The sequence below is a fragment of the Acomys minous genome (genome assembly GCF_964271855.1).
Source record: "Acomys minous genome assembly, chromosome: 1".
Lineage (NCBI taxonomy): Eukaryota > Metazoa > Chordata > Mammalia > Rodentia > Muridae > Acomys > Acomys minous.
The window spans coordinates 95,320,837-95,346,444 of NC_140483.1; the positions used below are offsets into that span (position 1 = coordinate 95,320,837).

The 25,608-nt window shown below is 45.1% G+C and overlaps 2 protein-coding genes across 11 annotated transcripts in view; one reads left to right on the plus strand and one right to left on the minus strand.

Moving 5' to 3' along the window:
• Nucleotides 1–21,936, plus strand: part of UBE2R2 (ubiquitin conjugating enzyme E2 R2) — a 51,725-nt gene extending 29,789 nt beyond the window's left edge. The window contains exons 3-5 of the mRNA XM_084775822.1: nucleotides 11,206–11,303; nucleotides 19,581–19,715; nucleotides 20,960–21,936. Of these exons, the coding sequence (XP_084631948.1) occupies nucleotides 11,206–11,303; nucleotides 19,581–19,715; nucleotides 20,960–21,179 (453 nt within the window). The 3' untranslated portion in view covers nucleotides 21,180–21,936. The remainder of the gene's footprint in view (nucleotides 1–11,205; nucleotides 11,304–19,580; nucleotides 19,716–20,959) is intronic.
• A 2,662-nt stretch (nucleotides 21,937–24,598) lies between these two features.
• Nucleotides 24,599–25,608, minus strand: part of UBAP2 (ubiquitin associated protein 2) — a 73,764-nt gene continuing 72,754 nt past the window's right edge. For all 10 annotated transcript variants that reach the window (XM_084775525.1, XM_084775527.1, XM_084775522.1 and 7 more), the window contains one exon: nucleotides 24,599–25,526. In XM_084775525.1, the coding sequence (XP_084631651.1) occupies nucleotides 25,431–25,526 (96 nt within the window). In that variant the 3' untranslated portion in view covers nucleotides 24,599–25,430. The remainder of the gene's footprint in view (nucleotides 25,527–25,608) is intronic.

Sequence of the window (25,608 nt, forward strand, 5' to 3'; positions counted from 1 at the left end):
AGTAGAGCATTCCTTTATTTTGCACACTGTGCCTTTCCTGTGAGGCGTCTTCACGCCCCTGCCTCCACTCAGTCCTCACGTGTACATCTCTTCTCAGGCTGCCTTCCAACTTCTAGTCCTCGGAGCCTCCCAGGTGAGGTACTAGACATGCACAGTTTTTGTTTTTTTCCAAGACAGAAAAAAATGATGAAAACGTGATATGGGTTTCCTCTGTAGCAACAGCCTCCTGAAATGTTTTAAGCGTTTAACATAATCAGGTAGGGGACAGCAGTGGGGCTGCCACCAAGCCTAAAGACCTGAGTTTAATTATTTCCAGAACCTACATGGTGGAATCAGAGAACTGACTCTTCGGAGTTGTCCTCTGGTCTCTACACGTACCATTGGCACCTTCAACTACTCACCCCCAAAATAAATTATACATAGATGTCAAAAAACAAACAAACAAAAACCCCGGTCCGCATTGTGGCGTGTGCTTTTGATCCCTTTCCTCTCCTTTGTCCCACCTGCTTACTTTGCCAGAGTCGCCAGTGTTGGGTCTGAGCATTCTCCTGCTGTCAGGGTGTGGCGAATCACTGTGCCAGTCCTGGCTGTGTTGTTATTTGGGTAACAAGGCCATTGATAGGTGGTGAAATCAACAGCAGCATAGTTCAGAAAGTGAAACAAATGAAAGCACATTTCTACTTCTCTTTTTTGATTGTTTATATTATTTTATTGGTTGGACTAAACTGCGTCACTTTCTTCTGCACAGTGGATAGAATTATCTGCTATTGGGGCTGGAGAGATGGCTCATCGGTTAAGAGCCCTGGCTGCTCTTCCAGAGGTCCTGAGTTCAATTCCCAGCAACCACATGGTGGCTCACAGCCATCTATAATGAGATCTGGTGCCCTCTTCTGGCTGTAGGTGTACATGTAGGCAGAACACTGTATACATACATAATAAATAAATCTTTAAAAAAAAAAAAAGAATTATCTGCTATCTTGAAGGGATTCTAGGTTCTCTAAATACTAAGTAAATAATTTATCCTAATTAGAAACCAACTGACAAAACTAAAGATAACATATTAGGATTTATTAGAAAGATTATATTATTGCAGTCTTTATTTTAAAGTTTTGTTTATTTAATATGTATACCGTGCTCTGTCTGCATGGACACCTGTAGGCTAGAAGAGGACATTAGATCACATTATAGATGGTTATGAGCCACTATGTGGTTGCTGGGAATTGAACCCAGCAGTCAGTGCTCTTAACTCCGAGCCATCTCTCCAGCCCCATCAGTCTTATGATCTTTCAAACTAGAGATTATTTAATATCTAATTGTTATTAAACTCATGAAAAATTTAAATAACAAAATTTTTAAAATTTAAGGTTAACTTTGTTTTCATTGCCCAAATGTTTTAGGCACATTAAAAACTATTTAGATAGCCGGGAATGGTGGCACATGCCTTTAATCCCAGCACTCAGCAGGCAGAAGCAGGTGGATTACTGTGAGTTCGAGGCCAGCCTGGTCTACACAGCGAGTCCAGGACAGCCAAGGCTACACAGAGAGACCCTGTCTTGAAAAACCAAAAACCAACCAACCAACCAACAACAACAACAACAAAAAACCAAAACTATTTAGATAAACTTTTAAAAGTAATTTTTTGGCCTGGCAAGGTGGTACATACCTGTAATCCTAGCACTCAGGAGGCAGAGGCAAGTGGATCTTTGTGAGTTTGAGACCAGCCTGATCTACAAAATGAGTCAAGGCCAAGGCCACACAGAGAAACCCTGTCTTGAAAAACCAATAAAATAAAATATAATAATAATACTTTTTATAGCAACCTTAGACTTTTTAAAAGTCACGTGGGGCTAGAGAGTAATCTAGCAGTTAAATGCACTGGCTGCCCTTGCAGAGGATCCAGGTTTGGCTCCCAGCACCAAATGGCGGCTGCAGCCGTCCACGGTTCTAGCTCTGGGAACCTCTCCTGACGCCTCTGGACACCCAGCAGACGTGGGGCACACACACATCACAAGGCGAGACACTCCTTGACATGAAGCCAGATTTAAAGGCTAAGGAACGGTGGGTTACACAAACAGCTCTTACTTTGGCTATTTTGAGTCAGGATTTCATTCCTGGGTGGCACCAGACTCTCGATTCTCCTGCTTAGTCTTTCTCAGTGGTGGGATTAAAGGTACCTACCACCATTCCTAACTCCCAGGATCCCTTTTGTTTGGTTGTGTTGCTTTGGGGAAAGTGGGAGGGACATAAGGTCTCACTAGCCCAGATTGGCCTGAACTCATTAGAACCCTGTAGCCTCTGCTTCCCACATCCGCAGAATTAATAGGTGAGAGCTATGGCGTTCAGCTTTGGTTCTTTGTCTTTTTTTTTTTTTTTATGTTTTATTTTATGTTTATGGGTGTCTGCCTACCACATATGGTGGCCAGAAAAAAGGGTGTGAGATCCCTTGGAACTGGACTTAGATGTTTTTGCAAGCTCCCTTGTGTGTGTTGGTGATTGAGTTAGAGTACTCTGTAAGAGCAGCCAAGGTTTGATTGCTGAGCCATGTCTGCAGTCCCCAGGTCTTTTTTTTTTTTTTTTGAGACTGGCTGTTAAAGGAACTCACTATAGAAACCTCAATGCTGCTTTCAAAGTTATTATATTGCCTTAACCTGTACATTTTCATGTACATACATGCATGCATGCATACATATATATATATATATACATGAAACGTAGTCAGTGTAGCTCTGCTTCAGAGGCCCCAGCAGTTGGGTTATACCTGTGCACCAAATTCCTACCCTCTTTTTAAGTTTTTTTCGAGACAAGGTTTCTCTATGTAGCCCTTGGCTGTCCTGGACTCGCTTTGTAGACCAGGCTGTCCTTGAACTCACAGCAGTCCACCTGCCTCTGCCTCCCAGAGTGCTGGGATTTAAAGGCGTGCACCACCATTGCCCGGCCCTACCCTCATTTTCTTACATTTATGTGTTTGTTTGTTTTGAGACAGGTTTTTTCCATATAGCCCTGGCCGTCCTAGAATTGGCTCTGTAACCAGGCTGGCCTCTATCTCAGAGATCTACCTACCTCTGCCTGCAGAGTGCTGGGATTAAAAGCCTGCACCACCACCACCACCATCACCACCACCACCACCACCACCATCACCACCACCACCGTCTGTGGGTGGCCTCATTTTAAATTACTGGAAACAATGTACTTCAGCTTTGTAACTTTATCTTAGGTAAAAGTGCTGAGTGCTGTGTTAAGATTTTGTTATCAGTTAATAGTGTTCAATTTTCTTCCTTCCTTCCTTTTCTTTCTTTCTTTCTTTCTTTCTTTTTTTTTTTTTTTTTTTTTGTAAATGGTTTTTTTCAAGACAGGTTTTTTCTCTGTGTAGCCCTGGCTGTCCTGTAACTCACTCTGTAGGCCAGGCTGGGCTTGGACTCAGAGCTTCCCAGCCTCTGCTTCCTGAGATGAAAGGTGAGTGCCACCACTGGCCGGTTGATCTTTCTTTGAAAGGATCTGGAGCTCAAATCTAGGGCTTTGAGCAAACTAGATAAGTACAAGTACTCTACTACATGAACTGTAAACAGTACTCTTTTTGTTTGTTTTTTGTTTTCTTTTGTTTTTTGTTTTTTGTTTTTTGAAAACGTTTCTTTGTGTAGCCTTGGCTGTCCTGGACTCACTTTGTATATCAGGCTGGCCTTGAGCTCACAGCAATCCACTTGCCTCTGCTTCCCAAAGTGCTGGGATTACAAGTGTGTGCCACCACACCTAGCTTTTTGTGAGCCTAGCCTTTTAATGGCAGAGCCATCTCTCCAACCCCCTCCTTTTTAAAAAAATATTTATTTATTATGTATACAGTGTTTTGCTTGCTTGAACCCCTGCAGGCCAGAAGAGGGCACCAGTTCACATTACAGATGGTTGTGAGTCACCATGTGGTTGCTGGGAATTGAACTCAGGACCTTTGGAAGAGCAGCCAGTGCTTTTAACCTTTGAGCCATCTCTCCTGCCCCTCCAGCCCTTTTTTAAAAAACTGTATTTCATGGTCATTCTTGCTTTTTGTTTGTATGTATTTTGGGGGTTTTCAAGACAGGGTTTTGCTGTGTAGCGCTGGCTGTCCTGGAACTCACTCTGTACACCAGGCTGGCCTCAACTCCTAGAGATCTTAGTGCTGAGATTAAAGGTGTGTGACACACCCCACCCTACCTCACCTCACCCCCACCTCACTCTGCTTTTTTTTTTTTTAAATCAGAGTAGCATTGTCCATATTTAGGGTGGATCTTCTCAAATTAGATACTTTCTCACAGATATGCTCAGAAAAATTGTTCCCATTGAGATTCTAATCAAATTCCATCTAATTGACAACTAGCATTAATCCTCACACCAATCATAGTTTTTTAAATTTTTTAAATATAGTTGTGCATGTGAGTTAGTAAAGCCATTATAAAAATCAACATGGAGGTTCCTCAAAAAAAAAAAAAAGGAACTATCATGTGACCTAGTTGTGTTATTCCTTGCTATATACTCAGGGGAATCAAAGAAACAGTGGGGATTCCTGCCTGCCTGCACTTACCTTGACACTGTTCACAACAATTAAGTTAATCAATTAATTGCCAACACCACATAAACTGGACATACTAGAACATTCCTATTATTACAACACTTAGGGGGATGAAACCAGGATGATTTCTGCAAGTGTGAGGGTGTCCTGGGCTTAGCAAGTACCCGGCCAGATAGTGTTCCTGCCATGCCCTAGCAGACCAGGTGTGGTGCTGCTCCGGGGGCACAAGCAGGTATATCTCTGAGTAGAGGCCACCTGAGGCCTGTGGATAGCCAGGACTATGTAAAAAAAACCCTATTCTAAAACAAACAACAACACATGGGGGACAAGAAGATGTAGTGTATACTCACCACAGAATATTACCCAGCCAAAAAGAATAAAGTCCTGTCATTTGTAGGAAAATGAGCAGAAACAGCAGTTATTAGGTTAAACAAAATAAGCCAAATTCAGAAAGACAGACATTATGGGTTTTTTTTTTTCTCTTTCAAAACTTAAAAATAGGAATGAGACAGAGAGACATAGAAGGAGAGCGGGACTCCTGGAAGGAGGCAGGGGCCGTCAGGAGAGGAGAGAGAGAGCGTGCAGAGGGTGTGTGAGTGCCATCTGAATGTGCTGTCTCTGTATATGAAAACATTAGACCAAACTCCAGTGTTTTGTACATTTATATGTGCTAATAAAAGCAATTGTTTTGGGTGTCCCTGTGTGTGCACACATGGAAAACCAGGAGAGAACCTCATTGCCAAACTAGTTAAGGGGGGCCCCAGGTATACACCTTTGCCTGCTTTCTTCCCTCCCCTCCCCTTCCTTTCCTTTCCCTTCCCTTCCCTTCCTATATTATTATTATTTTATTATGTCATACATGTCACTTAGCTGTTTTATTTTGTTTGTTCAAGACGGTTTCTTTGTGTAGCCCTGGCTGTCCTGGAACTCTTTGTAGATCAGGCTGAACTCATAGTTATCTGTCTGCCTCTGCCTTCCTTCCAGGTGCTGGGGTTAAAGGTGTGCATCATCAGCACCCGGCAGCACTCAGCTTTTTATGTGCCTCCTGGGATTGAATTTAAATTTTCATGGTTGTGCAGCAATTGCTTTACCAACTAAAGATAGTATTTGGCAGTCTGACCCGTAAACAATCCCCATATCAAAATCTTTGTCTCTGCTTTTGCAGACAGTGGCAAGATAACTATAAAATTTATAAGGAAATAAGAGACCTGGAAGGCCAAAACAACATCACAAAAGAATTACAACATAGTATGAATCTGTTATTACCAAGAGAATTTTGTGCCACCATAATGAAGAATTGAAATCATCTATAGTTGCCAGAGTTTTTGTTCTTGATACATGATCTTGCTCTGCAGTGCAGACTAGCCTCCAACACGTGGTCTTCTTTCCTCATCTTCTCAAATATTGGGGTCCTAGGTGGGAACTATGACGTCCAGTTAGAATCAATAGGCTTAACAAATAGCACCAAGTATATTGAGTGTTGTCCTGGCTATGATTTCTGTTGTGATAAAACATGACAACTTCAGAGGAAAAGGGTTATTTGGGTTGCATATTCTACATCACTGTCCATTGAGGAAAGCCAAGGTAGGAACTAATGCAGAGGCTGTTGAGAAAGTCTGCTTTTGCTGGGTAGTGGTGACGCACACCTTTAATCCCAGCACTTGGGAGGCAGAGGCATGTGCATCTCCATGAGTTCAAGGCTAGCCTGGTCTACAGAGTGAGTTCCAGGATAGCCAGAGCTGTTACACAGAGAAACCCTGTTTCAAAAAACAAAACAACTTCATCAAAAATAAAAAAAATAAAGTCTGCTTTCTGCCTTGCTCGTGCCTGCTTTCTTACACAACTCAGGACCGCCTGCCCAAGGGTGACACTGCACCCCCACACCACATCAGTCAGCAGTCAGGAAATGCCCCAATGACTTGTCTACAGAGAATTTGGTAGAGGCATTTCTTCAGTTAAGGTTGCCTCTTTCCAGATGTTCTAGTCTATGTTAAGTTGACATAAAAATTAGCACAAGAGGAAAGGAACAGTTTCATTTATAGTTGGGATTTCCACAAACAAAAAATCATAATATTGTTCAAAAACTTCTCAGAAATATTCTCAAGAGGGAGAGGCGAGAGGATTCCTGTGTTTGAAGCCAAGCTCAGTCTGTAAAGTTCTTTTAAGACTAAAAAACTGAGTAATAAGAAGATTTACCTAATTGAAAAATAACCAAAGTTAGCCACAAGTGTGTATACAGGAGACTGAGGCAGGATTACCAAAGCCCAGGAGTTTTAGGCCAGATTGGCCAACAACAGGTTGGAGATTATAAGAACGTGACAATTAATGAACTGAAACACACATCAAGCCCACAGTGAGACTTTATTTCACACCAAGATAAGATAGCTGCACTGAGCGACAGAAAACAAGTGGTGAGGCTGTGAGGAAACTGCGTGCCACACACTGCTGCTAACTCACAGGATGGCACACATGCTTTTAGAAAAACTCTCTTGACAGTTAAACACAGCCCTTACAACTAACCTCACAGTGCCAGTCTGAGGGAAAAGAAGCAACATAGGGCAAGCATACAAGCGTAGCGAGCAGTACTGTTCAGACAGCAGGAAATACAGCATAAGCTCACTGCACCTGCTACAAAGTAAAGACAACTCTGGAACATTCCACTAAATGGAAAAAGCCAGAGGAAGGGTTGCACATTGCTTAATTACATTTATAGTAAAGGTCCAGAATATATAAGGCATTAAAACAAAAAAAGTTGGTAGTGACTAAAGACTAGGGAAATGAATGAAGGAAAACCACTAAGTGGTTTAAACTGGTGGGACAGAACTTGACAGCTACTAGAAACGTCAGTTACACAGCACTGTGAATGTGCTAAGAACCGCTGGAGTGTGGCTCTGTGGTGTTGGGAGTGCTAATACTGAGTTCTGCTTGTAGCCCAGCATCTCCTCACCCTTTTATTTGCTTGTTTGAGACAGGGTTTCTCTGTGTAGCCTTGACTATGCTGGACTCGCTTTGTAGACCAGGCTGGCCTCGAATTCAGAGCGATCCGCCCGCCTCTGCCTCCCGAGTGCTGGGATTAAAGGTGTGCGTCTATTTGAAACAGTTTTCCTCTGTAGTTATGGCAGACAGATCTGTATCTCACTGTGTAAACTAGACTAGCACAAACCGGAGCCGTCCTTCTGCCCCTGCCTTTCAAGGGTTGGGATTACAGATGTGTGCACCACGCCAGTTATTGATGTTACAGCTTGAGCTAGCCAGCCATGCTGATAGCAGGTAGAGACGGGTGGGCTCAGTGAGCTCATGGCCAGCCTAGTGCAGATAGAGCTCCAGGCTAGCCAAGGCTACATCACGAGACCTGTCTCAAAAACAACAAAGCAGGTTAAAGGGATACGTTTTTGCTTCTAGAAAAGTAGATTTGTGAGTCTGAGGGCAGACACCTGTCTCAAAACAAAAAACAAAAGAAAAAAAAAACCCAACAAAAACAAAAAGTATTTACTGACTATTCATAATGGGTTTCACTATGACAATTATGAGCATGAATATAATTTTGATTGTCTTCTCTCATATTAATCCCTCTTGTCCCACTTCTGTCCTTACTAATTCTTTTTCTCTTCCCATCTAGTCCTCTTTCTACCCTGTTCACTTTTCTGTTGTAAAGACTTGCTGAGTGTTGGTGGTGCACACTCAGGAGGCAGACACAGGTGCACACTCAGGAGGCAGACACAGGTGCACACTCAGGAGGCAGACACAGGTGCACACTCAGGAGGCAGACACAGGTGCACACTCAGGAGGCAGACGCAGGTGCACACTCAGGAGGCAGACACAGGTGCACACTCAGGAGGCAGACACAGGTGCACACTCAGGAGACAGACACAGGTGCACACTCAGGAGGCAGACGCAGGTGCACACTCAGGAGGCAGAGACAGGTAGACGAGTTGCATGTGCTTGCTCACAAGAGCCTGGGCATCTTCTAAGTGGTGCACACTACTAGTAGTGCCAATACTTTAGCAACCATTAACTGTATAAATCCTCGAGGAAGGGTGGGTCCTCACCAGCTCCTTCCCTCTCCGTGGCCGGATGATGTCGTGCAGGGCTTAGGAAGGCAGTCATAGCTCCTGTGAGTTCAAGAGAGCGCCAGCAGTGTTGCCATGTCCAGAAGCGAGCAGGCCACAGTCTCCTGACTTTACAGCCTTTCTGTGATGTCCCTGAGCGTGCAGAGGGTGATAGAGATGTTCTGCTTGTGACTGAGCTGTCACTTCTCACCTGTTCTCTGCACTTTGAGTAGTTATGAGTCTTTGCAAGTTAATCATTGTCTACAGCAAAAAGAAGCTTTTCTGACCAGAGGTGACAGCCCCCAGAGCTGGAGCTACAAGTGATTGTGAGCTGCCTAATACAGGTGCTATTATTTTTTCAAAAGATTTGATTGGTGGGCGTGGTGGTTCATACCTTTAGTCCCAGTACTTGGTAGGCAGAGGCAGGCAGATATACTTGAGTTTGAGGCCAGCCTATTCTGCATAACAAGTTCTAGTCCACCTTGGTCTACATAGTAATACCCTGTTTTCCTCCACCACCACCACCCAAAATTAGCTGTTATAAACCTTTAAAAGTGTATGTGTGAGATTATAACACAGCTAAGCATTTTCTCCTTGCCTTTTGTCTCTCCACAGTCCCTCATTTACCTCTCCCTCCTTATTCCCTTTCAATTTCATGGTCTCTTTTTTAAAAAATAATTATTGTTATATATATATGTGTATACATATGTATATAATAGAACCCACTCAGTCTATATAATGTTACTTATATGTATGTTTTTAGGGCTGACAATTTGGTTTGGGATAATCAGTTGGTGTGACTATTTCTCTTCTCAGCATTCCTTAATGGTTTTTTTTTTTTTTTTTTAGTTTTGTTTTGTTTTTTGGTTTTGGTTTTTCAAGACAGGGTTTCTCTGTATAGCCTTGGCTGTCCTAGACTTGCTTTGTAGACCAGGATGGATTCAAACTCACAGCGATCCACCTGCCTCTGTCTCTGGAGTATCAACTTGCCTCTGCCTCCTGAGTGCTAGGATTAAAGACATGTAATGCCATTGTCACTGCCCAACACACAGACATTTTTGGAAGCTCTACTTTATAATTCTGTAAATACCTATTTTTCTCATTTCTTTTTTAAAAAAAGATTTACTTGTTATTTTATATACAGTGATCTGCCTGCACGTACACCTTCAGGCCAGAAGGGGGCATCAATCACAGTATAGATAGTTGTGAGCCACCGCGTGGTTGCTGGGAATTGAACTCAGGTCCTCTGGAAGAGCAGCCAGTGCTCTTAACTTCTGAGCCATCTCTCCAGCCCATCTATTTCTTTTAAATTTGAGTTACATATAATAACTTTGTATTACACTCTTACATCTTAGTTCACCTCCTAGCTTTGATTAAAAAAAAAAAAAAAAAGACTTGCCGAGTATTGGCGGCGCACATTCAGGAGTCAGAGACAGGTAGATCTTTTGAGTTTGAGGCTAGCCTGGTCTACAGAGTTTCAGGATAGACTGGGCTACACCGGGAAACCCTGTCTTGATTTTTTTTTTTTCCACGACAGGGTTTCTCGGTTTAACATTGGCTGTCCTGGACTCGCTTTGTAGACCAGTGAGTCTGGCCTACAACTCAAAGGGATCCGTCTGCCTCTGCCTCCCGAATGCTGGGATTAAAGGCCTGCGCCACCACGCCCAGCAAAACCCTGGCTTCAAAAAACAACAGGGAAAAGGAAGGGGAGGGAAGAGGAGGACCAAATAACTATATTTTACTTAGCCTGTAATTTTCTATTGAATATATATTTGTATACCTCTGTGGCACATGTGTTTGAAGTACCCTGAATGTACTTGTTGGATTAGATCTTACAATGTGTATGTGCAGCAAACCATAATAACCACAGCAGTTAGTTTTTAACCGTGTATTCAGGACTTCCCGTGTTTGGTTTTTTACGTTTGTTTCAGAAGGACGGTGCAGGCAGGTAGGAGAGTCCTAGATGTTCTGTGTTGTTTGAGTAGCGCCCTGTGTGGCCTGGGCTTGACAGTAGATCATGTTGCCTCAAACTTGAGAGACGCTGTCCTGTCTCTTGTCTCTTTGAGTGCTGGGATTATAGGTATATGCCACCATGCCTGGTTCAAATAAAATTTTATAATATTTAATCTTCTTCAGCTTTGAATTTGAATATGGAGAATTGTTTGTTCCATAGTAAAAAGGAATGAGGAAATTTTTTTTTAATCAAAAAACGATGTGCAGATTCATGACATTTTTTTTTCCTTTTTCCTTTATAAAGACAGGTTCTTACTATGTAGCCCTAACTGGTTTAGAATTTCATGTGCAGAACAAGCTAGCCTCAAACTCATATATATATCTGCCTGCCTCTGCCTACAAAGTTCTGAGATTAAAGGCATGTGCCATCATTCCTAGCTTTTATCACAGTGTGTGTGTGTGTGTGTGTGTGTGTGTGTGTGTGTGTTTTGAGACCAGATGTGACTATATAGTGAGCCCAGGCTGGCCTCATACTTGAACGTTTTGCCTACACTTGTGTACTGGGGTTACAGGTATGTGTCATCACACATTGCTTATATCAGGTTTTCTTTCTCTCTCTCTTTTTTTTTTTACATATTTACTGAGTGTCGTATTGTTGTCTTGTAGAATGGAGATGTATGTATTTCAATTCTTCACCCGCCTGTAGATGACCCACAGAGTGGAGAGCTGCCCTCTGAAAGGTGGAACCCTACTCAGAACGTGAGGTAAGGGGCTGCATACAGAGTGACACTTCCTGTACTCTGTTCTGCTTTTATCTGTCTATTTGTTGGTGGCTGGTTTTTGTTTGTTTGTTTGTTTGTTTTGGTTTTTTGAGACAGGGTTTCTCTGTGTAGCCCTGGCTGTCCTGGAACTCTTTTTGTAGACCAAGCTGGCCTCGAACTCACAGTGATCCACCTGCCTCTGCCTCCTGAGTGCTGGGATTAAAGGCGTGTGCCCCCATGCTGGCTAAGATTCATTTATTTATTATTATGAATACACTGCTCTGCCTACATGTGCACCCACATGCCAGAAGAAGGCACCAGATCTCATTATACACGGTTGTGAAGCACCAAGTGGTTGCTGGGAATTGAACTCGGGACTTTTGGAAGAATCGACAGTGCTCTTAACCTCTGAGTCATGTCTCCAGCCCTATTTTAAACATTTTATTAAAATGCTTTCCATTTAGAGCTGGGCGGTGGTGGCGCACGCCTTTAATCTCAGCACTTGGGAGGCAGGCGGATCCTTGTGAGTTCGAGGCCAGCCTAGTCTACAAAGCAAGTCCAGGATAGTCAAGGCTACACAGAGAGACCCTGTCTCAAAAAACAAACAAACAAAACAACAACAACAACAACAAATGCTTTCCGTTTAGTTGTTTTGAGAAGAACCCTGAGTAGCAAATGCTGTATAGGAGCTGTAGTTACAGACTCTTTTTTATTTTTGGCTTTTCAGACAAGGTTTCTCTGTGTAGCTTTGGCTGGCCAGAAACTCACAGTAATCCACCTGCCTCTCCCTCCCAAGTACTGGAATTAAAGGTGTGCGCCAGCACGCCCGGCCTTGCAGGCTCTTAAGTCCTGAAAGTTGTAGGTTTTATTTATTCTACTTTTAAGTTCATTCAAGTGTTTAGGAGGCTGCTTGAGAGATTGCCATGCTCTGCTTTCCAAATTAATATGAGACTATAATTGAATAGTGTATTTTGCTTTCTATAATTTTAGTTACCCATGGTCAACTTTGGTCTGAAGGTATTGAGAAATTCTATAAAGAGGAATAAGTTTGAAATTGCACCTCCTTCCTTGTGTTCTGAGTGGGTGTGCCATATCCATTAGCCACTTCGTGGCTGTCTTGTTCACCAGTGTGGAATCACTATATTGTGTTAAAAGGCACTTTATTTTTCTTGGCTCTTGACACACAGGTACTTGTGTTTTAATTTGTTTATATATTTTGTGTATTTGGACGTTAGATCTGTATGTGCATCTGCACACCAGGAGAGGGCATCAGATGCCGTGAGACGTCAGGCCCTGCAGTGGTTGGCACCACCATGTAGGTGTTTGTAATTGAACTCAGGAACTCTGGAAGAACAACCGGTGCTTTTAACCACTGAGCCATCTCTGCAGAGTCGCACACTGGTACTTGTAGAAGACACAGCTTAAAGGAAGCACTGGAGGAGCCAGGCTGTGGAGCAGCTAGCTTGCTTTCCTCAGAGGAAGGGAGAACGGTGCCTGGTCTCCCGGAGCGCTGCAGAGAGAGTAATCCAACAACTTGGTGATCCTTTGCTTTGCTGTTAGGAGCCAGCCTCCACCTGAGTCCCCCAAGTCCTGAGAATTGTTGAGGCTATAACCCTGGGCTTTGCCTTCAGTGAACAGAGCTCAGGAAGGAGGCCATGCACTTTGCATCCGCCATCAGTAGCGTCTGTCTTTATGCTTACTACAAATTCCTCTTTTTCTAGGCCCTGCCTGGCCCTGAGCACTGTTTCCAAGTCAGTTGGACTCATTCTTATAGTAAAGGTCTCAGGTACTTCGCTGTAATGGGGTATTTTGCAACAGGTAGTGATGCTGTAGACCGATGGCCTTGACCTCAGACCTGCCTTTGTCCCTCCGTGCTGGCGTTAAAGTCCTGTGCCACCACACCACACCCAGCATCTTTTTTTCTTTTTTTTTTTTAAAAAAGGGTCTCATGTGGTCCAGGATGGCTCTGAGCTCTTTGAACTTGCTATTAGCTGAGGTTCTTTTTGAACTTCTGATCCTTTCGTCTCAGCCTCGAGCGTGCTGGGATTACAGAAATGCAGCTCCGTGCCTGATTCCCTGTACCTAGTGCATGGGACAAACATCAGACATCTGTGTTGTTTGCAGTTTGCTGCTCTCTGGAGTTAGGTAGCCCCTGGGGTCTGGGAAGCTGCTCCCAGGTGTAAGAAGAACTACTCTAAAGGTTTAGAGGATTGACTTATTTATTTCATATCACACACACACACACACACACACACACACACACACACTTCCGCCCGGTTGCCCCTTGAAGTATGAGTGTGTGTTTATTTCTCAGGGCTAGTGGACACCCTGGCCCTTGAGGATGTGGTCACTAGGTCCTGGTGGTACTTCTTTTTAGGCTGAGTACTGAGTCAATGTCTCCATGTCTCTGCTGTGAGAGAAGGAGCCTCCTCTGCCTGGAGAGAACACCTGGAAAGAGACTTTTCATCACAACACTCTTTCCTGGATAGTGTATTCCCACTATTTACCAGGAATTCAAAATATTTTTCCTTGGGACGGTTGTGGTGGCACATAGTTTAATCCGAACTCTCAGGTAGAGGCTGGTAGATCTCTGAGTTCAAGGCCAGCCTGGTCTACATAATGAGTTACAGGCTGTACAGAGCCTGGCTCAAGAGAGGGGAGAAAAAGGAGAGCTGCTTCTCCTAACACAGCTTTGCTTTGTTGTGGAGGCTCTGACGTCACGCCCTGAGGCCCTTGCTCACAAGCTCAGTATCTGACATTTGCTTTGGAACTGGCTGCTTTCTTGGACCTTGTGTGTCTCTCTGTGCTCGTGTACTTGTTGGTTGTCACTCCAGCATCAGCTCTTTTCAGTTTTTCAGTCTCTAAGGGTCACATGGGAACTGTAACTCATCTGCCTGGCGTCGCTTGGCAGTCTTTGAGGGTCATTAGGGAAGGACCGCCTCATGACTTGAACAATAGTGAATATTTTTCCCGTCCCTTTTGTTTATGCTACTTGTATTTGTTTGGTTGGTTTTGGTTTTTCGAGACAGGGTTTCTCTGTGTAGCCCTGGCTGTCCTGGACTCGCTTTGTAGCCCAGGCTGGCCTCGAACTCACAGCGATCCACCTGCCTCTGCCTCCCAAGTACTGAGATTAAAGGCGTGCGCCACCACCACCCGGCCTGTTTTGTTTTTTTAACAAGGTGTTACCATGTAGCCTATCTGGCCTCAAACTCATGAGTCTTCCTGCTTCATCTCCTGCGAGCTGGGGTTCAGGCGTGCACCAGCACATCCAGCTTGTTAAGGAGGTTCTAAAGATGGTAAAGTGCTAGGCTTGAGGGCCACTCGTGACACTGCCATGTCCCACGGTGGAGCTCTGGCTGGCCTGGAACTTTTTTGGCAGACCCTGTGTTTGATGACACTACTGAGGCAAGCAGGCTGTGCGCTCAGGTCTTCTTTCTCTCACACCACTTTGCTGTTAAATTGTCAGGGTTCAGCAGTTTGTCTGACTAAGGGGATTGGACTCTGAGTCATCAGTGACAGCTGCTGCATGGCACTGGCATGGTGTTCTGGAGCTCAGATCTGTGACTGTTGAGCGTGCTAGTGGGCATGTTCATGAGGTACAGTTGTGTAAGGGCTTCTGAGTGTGCTAGTGGGTGTGTTCATGAGGTACAGTGTGTGTAAGGGCTTCTGTGACCTAAAGAGTATAACACCTATAAGAGCTGCAGTCTACACAGTTGTAAGAATTGACTAAAGCAATAAGCAAGAAAAAAAAATCCACTAAAGTTTAATGGCTTTGCCATTTCTGAAGGGTTGGCTGCCTCATTTCTAGAGGAAATCCAGATATCCTGTGAGGACAATGTGGTGAGTGGTCTTTGTCTCCTGCCTTCGCTCTTGTTCTGCCGTAGCCACGCTGAGGCCTTCAGGGAACTTGCTGGACTCTGTTCTCAGTCCACAGCTGCTCTGAAGTCAGCCTTCAGAGCTATGTCCCCTCCTCTTCCTGCAGGGTAGAAAAGTGGTCTTGGCGGGGCCAAACGCATGGACCCAAGCCAGCAGCCACAGGCCACACGGAGTTTCTTCTGTCTAGTTGTTCACACCCACTGAAGGCAGCCAGGGTCCCCTACAGCATTTGCTACTGAATAGGCAGAGCTGGGGGGGGGGCGCTGTAATAATCACCCTGTTCTAGGATTTTCTTAAACTCCTCTTGTGGCCAGGGAGACTTTATTTGTTCCTTTAATTTTTTAAATAATATTTATTTATTTATTATGTATACAGCCCTCTGCCTGCAGGCCAGAAGAGGGCATCAGATCTCATTATGGATGGTTGTGAGCCACCATGTGGTTGCTGGGAATTGAACTCAGGACCTTCGGAAGAGCAGCCAGAAGAGCTGCTTTTAACCTCTGAGCCATCTCCCCAGTCCCCTCTTTTTTTTTTTTAATGTATTGAATACAAGTGACCATTACAATTAGTTCAGCCTGGCTAGGAACTTGCTATGTAGCTCAGGCTAGCTTTTAAGTTAGAACTCCTTACCATACTGCCTTGTGCCGCCATGCATAGCTCAGCGAGTAAAGGCACTGCCTTGTAAGTGCGGCTGTCGTAAGTTCCGTCCCCAGAGCCTACAGGAAAGTGGAAGAAGAGGACTGACTCCACAGAGCTGTTTGCGCATGTGTGAATGCACACACACCATGCACACATACATACACAGTGCAGGCACACATTTTCTTAAATTACTTTTTTGCTTATCTGTCTTTTGTAAAGCCAAGTTTGACCCTCAGAGGCATGCCGCCTCCCCCTCCAATCTTACTTAGGTAAAGTTTTGTTGTTGATGAGGCTGTTGTTTCTGAGACAGGATTTTTCTACATAACTAGCCTACAACTTTGGCTAGCCTAGAACTTACTCTGTACATCAGGCTGGCCTTTCCGTCTTAGTTTTTAAACTTTGTGCTTTTGTGCCTTTAACTTGGAAATCTTTGTCTTTGCATTGTGTCTTAGGACTACGTCATTGACAGTTCCAGCATTGCTCAGCGGGAACTGTTAAAATGTCTTAGTTGATTTAGCAGCATAAATAAAAACTGCTTGTAACATGCGAACCAGTTAAACCTCTACCTTCTGCCGTGTGTTGCCTGTTTCCCCAGTTAGAACTGTGTTCTCTGTGCTGACATCCTCTTTAAACATGTTGAAACCTAATGAGGATAGAGTTTCTGTTGTTTGGTTGGGTTTTTTTGGTTGGTTGGTTGTTTTGTTTCTGTTTTTCCCCCGAGACAGGGTCTCTCTGTGTAGCCTTGGCTGTCCTGGACTCACTTTGTAGACCAGGCTGGCCTCGAACTCACAGACATTTGCCTGCCTCTGCCTCCCGAGTGCGCCCAGCTATGCCCAGCTGTTTTTTGTTTTTAAACCCGGGTTTTCTTCTCATATTATTACCTACCTTGTCAAAGAATCCTTCTGGTCAGCAGTGAGGTAGAATATTGAAGCTGATTGATGCAAGTTGTACCAGCAGTGTGTGGAGTTTACTTCTGGCAAAAAAACCCAGATGTTACTAAGCCTAGAAATCTCATCTACAAATCTCTGTGTTTGGCTTAGGTTTTTAAGAATGAGTTGTTGTTTGTTTTGCTTTCCAAATGTTGTTTAGGAATATATGTAGATTGGGGAGGGATACAAGAAGACCAGGCTGTCTGTCTGTTTGCTCTTTCGTTCATTTGTTCTATTTGTAGTCAGGGTCTCACCAGGGTAGCCTTAGATGGCTTAGAACTTGCTGTGTGGCCTTGAATTCACAGCCACCCATCTGCCTCGGCCTGAAAGTCTCCGCTCCACACCCAGGGGTTCTGAAACCTATAAACCCTTACAACTGGCTAGTTGACTTTTTGCATGCATGGGTGCATGGCTGTGTTTTCTGTAATGTGTGATTTTCCTACTCTTATTTTATTCTGATTTTTCTACCCACATCCTTCTTTTACTTCTAGGATAATATGGGGGCCCATTTTCCATAGTTTACATGATGAATTTCTTTGAAGAAGTCAAACTTTTAGAGAAAGGCCCAAGAAATTATCTTTAATCTAGTAGAAAAGGAGTGTTCTGTGTTGGGTGGGGGTGGGGTAGGGAGGGAGAGAGATTTTTAACTGGTTAGAGGAGTTGTTGTTGTTTTAAATGGCTTTGTGTGATTCAGAGCATGACAAAAGCTCTGTCTACCCTGTTAGGAAAAAATTTCATCAAATCAAATACCTCAGTCCCCTGCCCCCGCCCCCCTCTTGTAACTTAGCTGGTTAGTTGCTTGAGACCAGGCCTCACTCAGTGGTGCTGAAACTACACACTTGTACCACCCTGCCCCATTCAGTGGCCTGTTTGTAGCCTGCTTACCCCTGAAAAACAAAATTTTTAAAAAGATTGCTTTTGTTTTTAATTGTGCATTTGTGTATCTGTTGATGAGTGTGTGTGTGTGTGTGTGTGTGGCCAAAAGAGGCCCAAGGAGCTGGAGTTACCCAGTGTGGTGAGCAGCCTGCTGGATGGTGTGCGCTGTGTCCTGACTGTGCTCCTCTGGAGGAACAGTATACTCTTAACTGAACCATCTCGCCATCCCCAAACCAAATTTAAGATTTTTTTGTTAAAACGTATTTATTCTCGGCCGGGCGTGGTGGCGCACGCCTTTAATCCCAGCACTCGGGAGGCAGAGGCAGGTGGATCGCTGTGAGTTCAAGGCCAGCCTGGTCTACAAAGTGAGTCCAGGACAGCAAAGGCTACACAGAGAAACCCTGTCTCAAAGAACCAAAAAACAACAACAAACAAACAAAAATCGTATTTCTTTTCTCATATTTCTCAACCACAGCTTCTCCCTCCACTCCTCCCACTTCCTCCTATCTTCCTTTTTCCTAGGATGTGCACGCGCGCGCACACACACACACACACACACACACACACACACACACACACACACACGCTTCCCAGGGACATCAACCGAACAAGGTAGATAACAAGATACAATAAGACCAGGTACAAACCCTCATATCAGACCTGTTGGAGGAAGTTGGTCCCGAGAGCAGGCAGAAGGACCAGAGTCCACAGCAACACCAGGCTTACACAACCATATCAGTACAGACCCATGCAGGCTTTGTAATTGTCACTTTAGTCTCCTGTTCTCCTGGTGTCCTCAACTCCTCTGGCTCCCAGTTTCCTTGTGGTAGGATGGAGCTTCTTTTATGTATGTGCTCCAGTGATACAGCTGGGTCTTGAGGTAGATTGAGCCCCAGTATTCTGAGAAATGGCCATATTGATACTTAGAATTCTGTACACATTTGTCCTCCACCAGCAGTGGAGGAGTGGCCCTCTTGCTCCACATCCTCACCAGCATGAGCTGTCACTTGTGTCTGTGACCTTAGGATTATGAGAGGTGTAAGATGGAATCTCAGAGTCGTTTTGATGTGCATTTCATTGGGATTCCTCCACTGAGAATTGTTAGATCTGTATCCCATTTTTAAATTGAGTTATTTAATATGTTGTTTAGTTTCTTGAGTTCTTTATATTTTTTGGATATTAGCCCTCTGTCAGATGTGGAGTTGGTAAAGATCTTTTTCTGGTCTGAGGGCTGTGGTTTTGTCCTGTTACAGTGCCCTTTGCCTTACAGAAAGAAGCCTTTTAGTTTCCTAAGGTCTCGTTGATCAATTGTTGATCTGTGGACCTGTGTTATTAGTGCTCTCTGTTCAGGAAGTTGCCTCTTCTGTCATGTTCAGTGTTTTTGGTTTTATGTTGAGGTCTTTCATCCACTTGCACGTGAGTTTTGTGCAGGGTGGTAAATAAGGATCTGTTTGCATTCTTCTACATGCAGGCATCAGTTAGACCAGCATGTTGGATTTCTGAGTTTGTCTTTGCTGGGTGGGTTTTTGTTTCTCAGTCTCTGCTTCTCTCTTGTCTTCTGGTCGCCGTGGCCTGTGCTTGAGCAGAGTCTCCACCAGAGTTGGGGGCTGGAGTTGAAGTGGCTTCTGGTCCTAAGGTTTTTCTTTTTTTAGTTTTGTTGTGTTTGCTTAATTGCATTTACTATGTGTTTGTGTAAACAGAAGTACAGGGCATCTTGTGAGGAGCTGGCTCTCCTCCTCCTCTGTCTTGTTCATCTTGGGCAATCAGACGCAGTCATTGGGCTGCTGGCACCTTCACCTGGGCCTTCATCTCACCGGCCCCTGAAAACATAAGCTGTCATATATGTATCAGAAATATTTTAAAGAAAAAAAAAGTTTAAAACGGATTGTGATTTAAAAAAACAAACAAAACCCTGTACTTCTAGACATGGATTTTCACAGTGTACTCCTCTGCTTTCCAGGACGATCCTGTTAAGTGTAATCTCACTGCTTAATGAGCCCAACACCTTCTCTCCAGCCAACGTGGACGCTTCGGTCATGTTCAGGAAGTGGAGGGACAGCAAGGGAAAGGACAAGGAGTACGCTGAGATCATTAGGTAAGGCTTTCTGGAACTCAGGGGTTACATCCAAGTTCAGTATCTTGTTTACTCTAAAACAATTTCTAAATTAGATTTATGGAGTAGTTACCTAATGAATTTAGCTTTTGAAAAACAACCCACAACAGAAACAAAAAAGACAATAAAAAATAAAGAGAATTCACTGGAAAGCAGTGGAAATCTTGCAGCGATTTTTTTTATTTTTATTTTTTGGTTGGCTGGTTGTCTTGTGTGTGGGAGGGTTAAGGGGACAGTTTAGCCAGGCTGGCCTTGAACACAGAGATCCAGCCTGTCTCCAAGTACTGGGATAGCAGTGTACATCACTGTGCCTTGTTTATAATGATCAGCCACTGGGGTGAATGAGTCATAGCAACAATTGAAGGTAATTTAAAGGCCTATAGAAGCTGCAGGAAGTGTGCAAGGCCTGGCAACAAACTGAAGCTTCAGAAAGTGGTGTCCTTACTCTGTCAGTTTCTCCAGTAGCCACACCTGCCCACCAACCTTGATGATGGCTCCATTTTTGTGTGCTTTTGGAAAGAAACTATTTTACACTAAACAAGTGTAACATTTTCTGCACACCTGTTGTCAGCCAAGCCCTCACTGGGTAATGGAAAAGACCAATGACAGGAGCCAAGCAGCCAGGGGCGGCCATAAAAGGGGGCTGCGCCCAGTAGATCTAAGTAGGGTTATGTAAAGGTGACTGTTAGAAGCTCTTGCCAAGCATGTGAGCCACTGCTGCCCTGTGGCTCAGTTGTAGAATGTTTGCTGCCTGCCCTGGGTTTAATTCCCAGTACCCTTTGCAAGCCTGAACCCACATGTAAAGCCCACAGTGCATATGCATCTGTGAGTCCCCAACCCTTAGCAGACGGGGAAGTGGGGGAGACGGCGACAGGAGAATTTCAGATGGCTGTGGGTTAGCTAACCTGATCTGTGCAGCAGTGGAGTCTGCTGAGGTTACCTCTGGGAGGTTTTCTCGCAAACAGGGCAGACATGTTAACCTCCATGATGGTACCTGATGGTGGAGAGCCTTGCTGTGGTGCAAGGTGTCCGTTGGGTGTGGAGTGTGGATGGGAGTGACAGGGAATCTTGATGGTCAGTTACCAAAACAGCTTTCTAAGCCGAGTGTGATGGCTTCTCTCATAATCCCAGCACTGCGGAAACGAAAGCGGAGGGTTAGAGTGAAAACCCTCTCGAATCAAGACAGAAACGGAGCTCCACCGACATTCTTGTGTTACTCTGTCCAGGAAACAGGTCTCGGCCACTAAGGCTGAAGCGGAGAAGGACGGCGTGAAGGTCCCCACGACCCTGGCCGAGTACTGCATCAAAACTAAAGTGCCTTCCACTGACAACAGCTCAGATTTGCTTTACGACGATTTGTATGACGACGACATCGATGATGAAGATGAGGAGGAGGAAGATGCCGACTGTTACGATGACGATGATTCTGGGAACGAGGAGTCGTGACTGCTCCTTCAGTGCCCTGTACTGCCCTGGCGTCTCAGGCCAAAGGGAGGGGAGCAAGTGGGGACCTATGGTGGCCCCTCAGCAAGGACTTACTCATGGGGGGAGGGGAGCCAACGCGGCTCCTGCTGCCCCCGCAGATCTCAGTTTGCTCCTCCTATGGACCTTTAATGGAGAGAAAGTCCCCTCCACAGAGTCGGAATTCTTGCATTCTTTACCCTTCCATCACTGTATTGATTTTTTTTTTTAAAACAGCCCCCACCCCTCGAACTCCCACCTCACCTCATCTCTGCAGAGTGTTCACAGCAAACACGTGTGTCTGTTTTTAGATTCTTGAAGAATTAGTCTGTTTAAGACATGGTGTTGAAAGCTGGGAACCCACTGGGAGTCCACAAGTGCTGCATATATTGGGTAGCAAAATAAAATGGGGGGAAAAAAACAAAACCAAAAAAAGAAAAAAAAAGGAAAAAAAAAAAAAAGGAAAAAAAAAGCCAATTTGCCAAGGTTTAGCTGCTCCTTACATTAGTGCGTGTGCATTTGTCCAGCCCCGTGGTGGTGAGTTCTGTTCTTTCCCTTCCTGAGGCTGGGACGCGGTGGGCATCAGGGACTTCCTCTCGCTAAGTCTGATGAAATGTGCTGCCTCTATGAGATTGCCCCAACATGGAGGCTGCAGCTACTCTAAAGAGAGAAATCAGATTTTGTTTTTTTGGAATCGATTGGGATCTAAAGCCTGAAATAAATATTCATACTTTACATAGAACTGAGCACTTGGTTGCTATTTATTTTAAAGGTAGGGTAACTTTTTTCCACCAGAGTGGGGCAAGTGGGAGGAAGTGGAGATCTAGTGTATGGATTTTTAGTTATGAAAACAAAAAAGTACACCAGTTTTGGGTGACGCTGCCAAGGGGGAAAGAGTGGAAACTGCTGGTGGCCACTGTTGGGAGAGGAAACATCTCAGATACTCTCACATGAGGTTTTTTTTTCTTTAAGTAGCCACTTTTAATTACTCAGTATTAATCTAGGTGCATGTGTTCAGATTTTGGTTTAATTGAGCTGCTTATATTGATAGTGATTATTATGGATGTGTGCAACTTGAGACTGGCTGGATACGATCTGGACTCTTTCTCCTGTACTTCGGCCATGGCGTTGCAAGCCGCAGTGTTGAAGGAGCTTTCCCTGGGCTTTTCTTGCTTTGCCGGCCCAGTTGACTGCAGGCAGTTTCCAGTCTCGGCATCGCGGTTGCTGCAGCTGTTTCCCGGGTATCATCACAAGCTGCTCCATCGGGACTGAGCTCCAGCAGCCCCACTCTCCAGCCACTTCAGGTTTGAAGCAGATGTCTGTTCCTGGTTTTGCGGACTGGTCTAAGTAAAACCAGACTTGAGGAGGATAGGGCGTTAGGATGCTTGTGCGCCAGAGTCAGCCCTTATCTCAGATCACAGCTCAGAAAGAACCAAAGGGCATCCGGGGACTGGGAAGGGTGGATTCCCCCCTTCGGTTAGCGATGGAAGGCGACCCTCCTTCCTTTCTGATCTCAGGGTTTTCATTCACTCTTGAAATTCTCCTGAATGAATGCTGTTTCTCAGCAGCTTTCTGGCCTCTAAAGTTTAGTCTGGCCCTGAAATATCTATGAACTTGATCTCCACAGGGCCAGGCCTGTACCAAGCCTAGTGGGTTGGGGAACACAGTTGTTGTGAAAAGTAGAAACTTCCAGAAGGACCAAGCTTGTGGCTCCCCTCAGTGCTCCCCATAGTCTGCAACCTGGAGCCAACCCCTCTCACAGCGCTTATCTTCCACCCCCAAAAGTTTACAGCCAGTAGTTTGGTCTTAACTCTCTTGGTACCCTAAAACTAAGCCTTTCAGTGCTCAAGCGCCCCAGTCCTGGGCACTGTGGGAGGTGCCCTGCTGGCCTGTGCTGCATGTTGACTCAGGGAGCCAGAGAGTGGAAGTGGACCTCTCAGCCTTTGATGGGGTGTGGTTATGCCAAGGCCATGGCTTTGCTGCCAGGCGGACACTGTAGTCTAGACTGACATAATATGCTGGCCCATACTAGATCCCAAGAACGTGTCCTGTGGGAAACCACTGGAGTGTGTTAAGTTTCTCTCTTTTTAGGGAGAAGACGGAGCTCTTGGGTGCAAGTAGAACGTTCTGAGCCCAGCTGTGCTGCTTGCCTGGATCGCTTATCAAGGCCTCACTGAAGGCTCAGCACTTGCATGCAGCCTGCGGCTGGGTGGGGCAAGTATGTCAGGGTTCTGTTTGTTGCTTCTCAGTCTCCTCAGCCTCTTACCATTCCAGAATTCTCTTAGCCCTCCTCCTGTGGTTCCCGGACATCATTTGCTGGCTCCCTTATGTTTGATCTGTCCACTGGAAGGAAAATTGTCCCCCCCCTCCCCCCATCAATGAGGTTTACATTTACAGCTGAAAAGATTCAGATGCAATTTCAACTGAAACCAGCGGACACACCTGACTTTAATAGTTTTCTTAGCTAAAAATGTAGATGGTCTTTCAGTTTAACTTATGAGAAGTTTGTCCCAATGCATTTTGTGTTGACTTCCCCTTTAGTGATTTATTTTGTCTTTTTTCTGCCCATCTGTCTACTAATAAAAATGTGATATTAAAAAAACCTGTATTGCTACTTCCCCATGGGTTGACCCCACCCCCATGTTAAAAAAATATTATCTCATTGTCACCCTGACATTCACCAAGTCTCAGTTAACACCACTATTTGGGCTCCACTGACCTTTTCACTGCCCTCAATCTTAAGGAATTAAAAGGCAAAGCCATTTGTTTAACTTTGTAAAGGCAAACACTGTGTTCACTGTTAATAGGAATCAAGCAAGCAAGAGAGCATGGCACTATGCTCAGTCCCCAAGTTCAGGTGACAGGATCGTTGACAAAGTTCCTGTTTCAGTTAACGACACCTGCCTTTTCTTCTGGTCAGGATCCTAAGCTACAAGTGTCCCCTGGCCTGACCACTGTGATTGTGATCCCCAAGTCTTCCCCCCCAAGCTTGAGACCATTAGTTAAACTGCTGGGGGGGGGGGGGGGGCAGCAATTTCAGTGACCTTTACAAGGGCCCACAGGAAGCATTCAGTCCTGGGCTGAAACAGTAATGTGGCTTGAGGGCCGAAACTGGCCTGGCCCTAACTGGACCCAGTTACATTCTGTACAGGGACCATCACAGACAGCTCTCCGGCCCTCAGCTCTAGTCAAAGTTGGGGTTGGACAGCACTAGCCTGGCACTCTCGTTGACTGACTATATGAATCCTGGTCCTAAGTCTTACTAAGAAGTGGCCAGAAAAGGCACATTAACTTTCCTAAGCACAGTCTAGACCCTGAAGAAGGAAGGAGACAGCAAGTTCAAGTGGCCATCCGTGTGAGGTGCCTCCCAAGCCATCCCTTAGTCACAGCACACAGAGACCCAGCATGCTCTCAGAACTTTATTAGGTGGAGTTTGGGCGAGAGAAAACCCTGAAACAGTTGTCCACCTGGCTCAGGACAACTGGTTGAGGAGCCTTTGTTTGGAGACAGGCTGTCACTGAGATGGAAGCAGATCTTTGATTTCTTTACCAGGGAGCTGACTGGCTGATTATCTCTGAGACCCAGTTCATATATTCTTTAAGTGGTCGATAAGAAGAGGCAAGTTCCTAGGGCAAGACCAGACCACAAGCAGAAGCCCTGCTCTGTGCGCTGGCAGACAGGCACCAGGTTTATGTTGGACAGGGGGCATCTCTGCTATTCCCAGATTAAGATTTGCTGTAACGGGGACTGTGACAAAAGACAAAAGGATCAGTTTCTCAAAACAAGTATGAAGTAATTACAGAAGGAAAAAACCATAATGGTCAGAAGGGAGTGAGTGAGATAAGTCGTGATTCTTCTTCATTGGAATCTGACCCCATCCCCAAGCCACTAGTCCTTCAGGGGCACCCAAGCGCCCCACTGAGCCGGGGCCACATAGAAGGCCTGAAGGCAGAAGGGTGGGGATGGGGCCTGCTTGGCTACAGCGAGGGTGTCCAGACTGGTAGAGCACACTTGTATGCTGCCCATGGCCGCAGCCCAGCTCCTCCAGGCTTCTGTCACATTTACAAATACATACATAAATACACTACATACAATAGTGGGTCTGGGAGGCAGGCGTCCCACAGAGGCTCAGCTGACACAGTTATTTCTCAGGATTCTAGGACAGGCACCGGGCTCCCAGACGTGTGCTCCATGTGTTCTCTCCTGCCCAAGAGCCCACCATCTCCTTTTCAGGGTCTAGTTTGTCCAGTATGGAGAGTTGCCATAGGTGGGCTTGGAGGCTTGAGACTTGGGCTGCAGGGAGCTGGGCTGGCTGCGCTGACCAGAGCCACTCTGAGGAAGAAGAGAAAAGGCTATCAAGGCTGGAACAGAACACCAGGCCCAAGGTGAGGAGGCCGCCTCCATCACTGCGCTC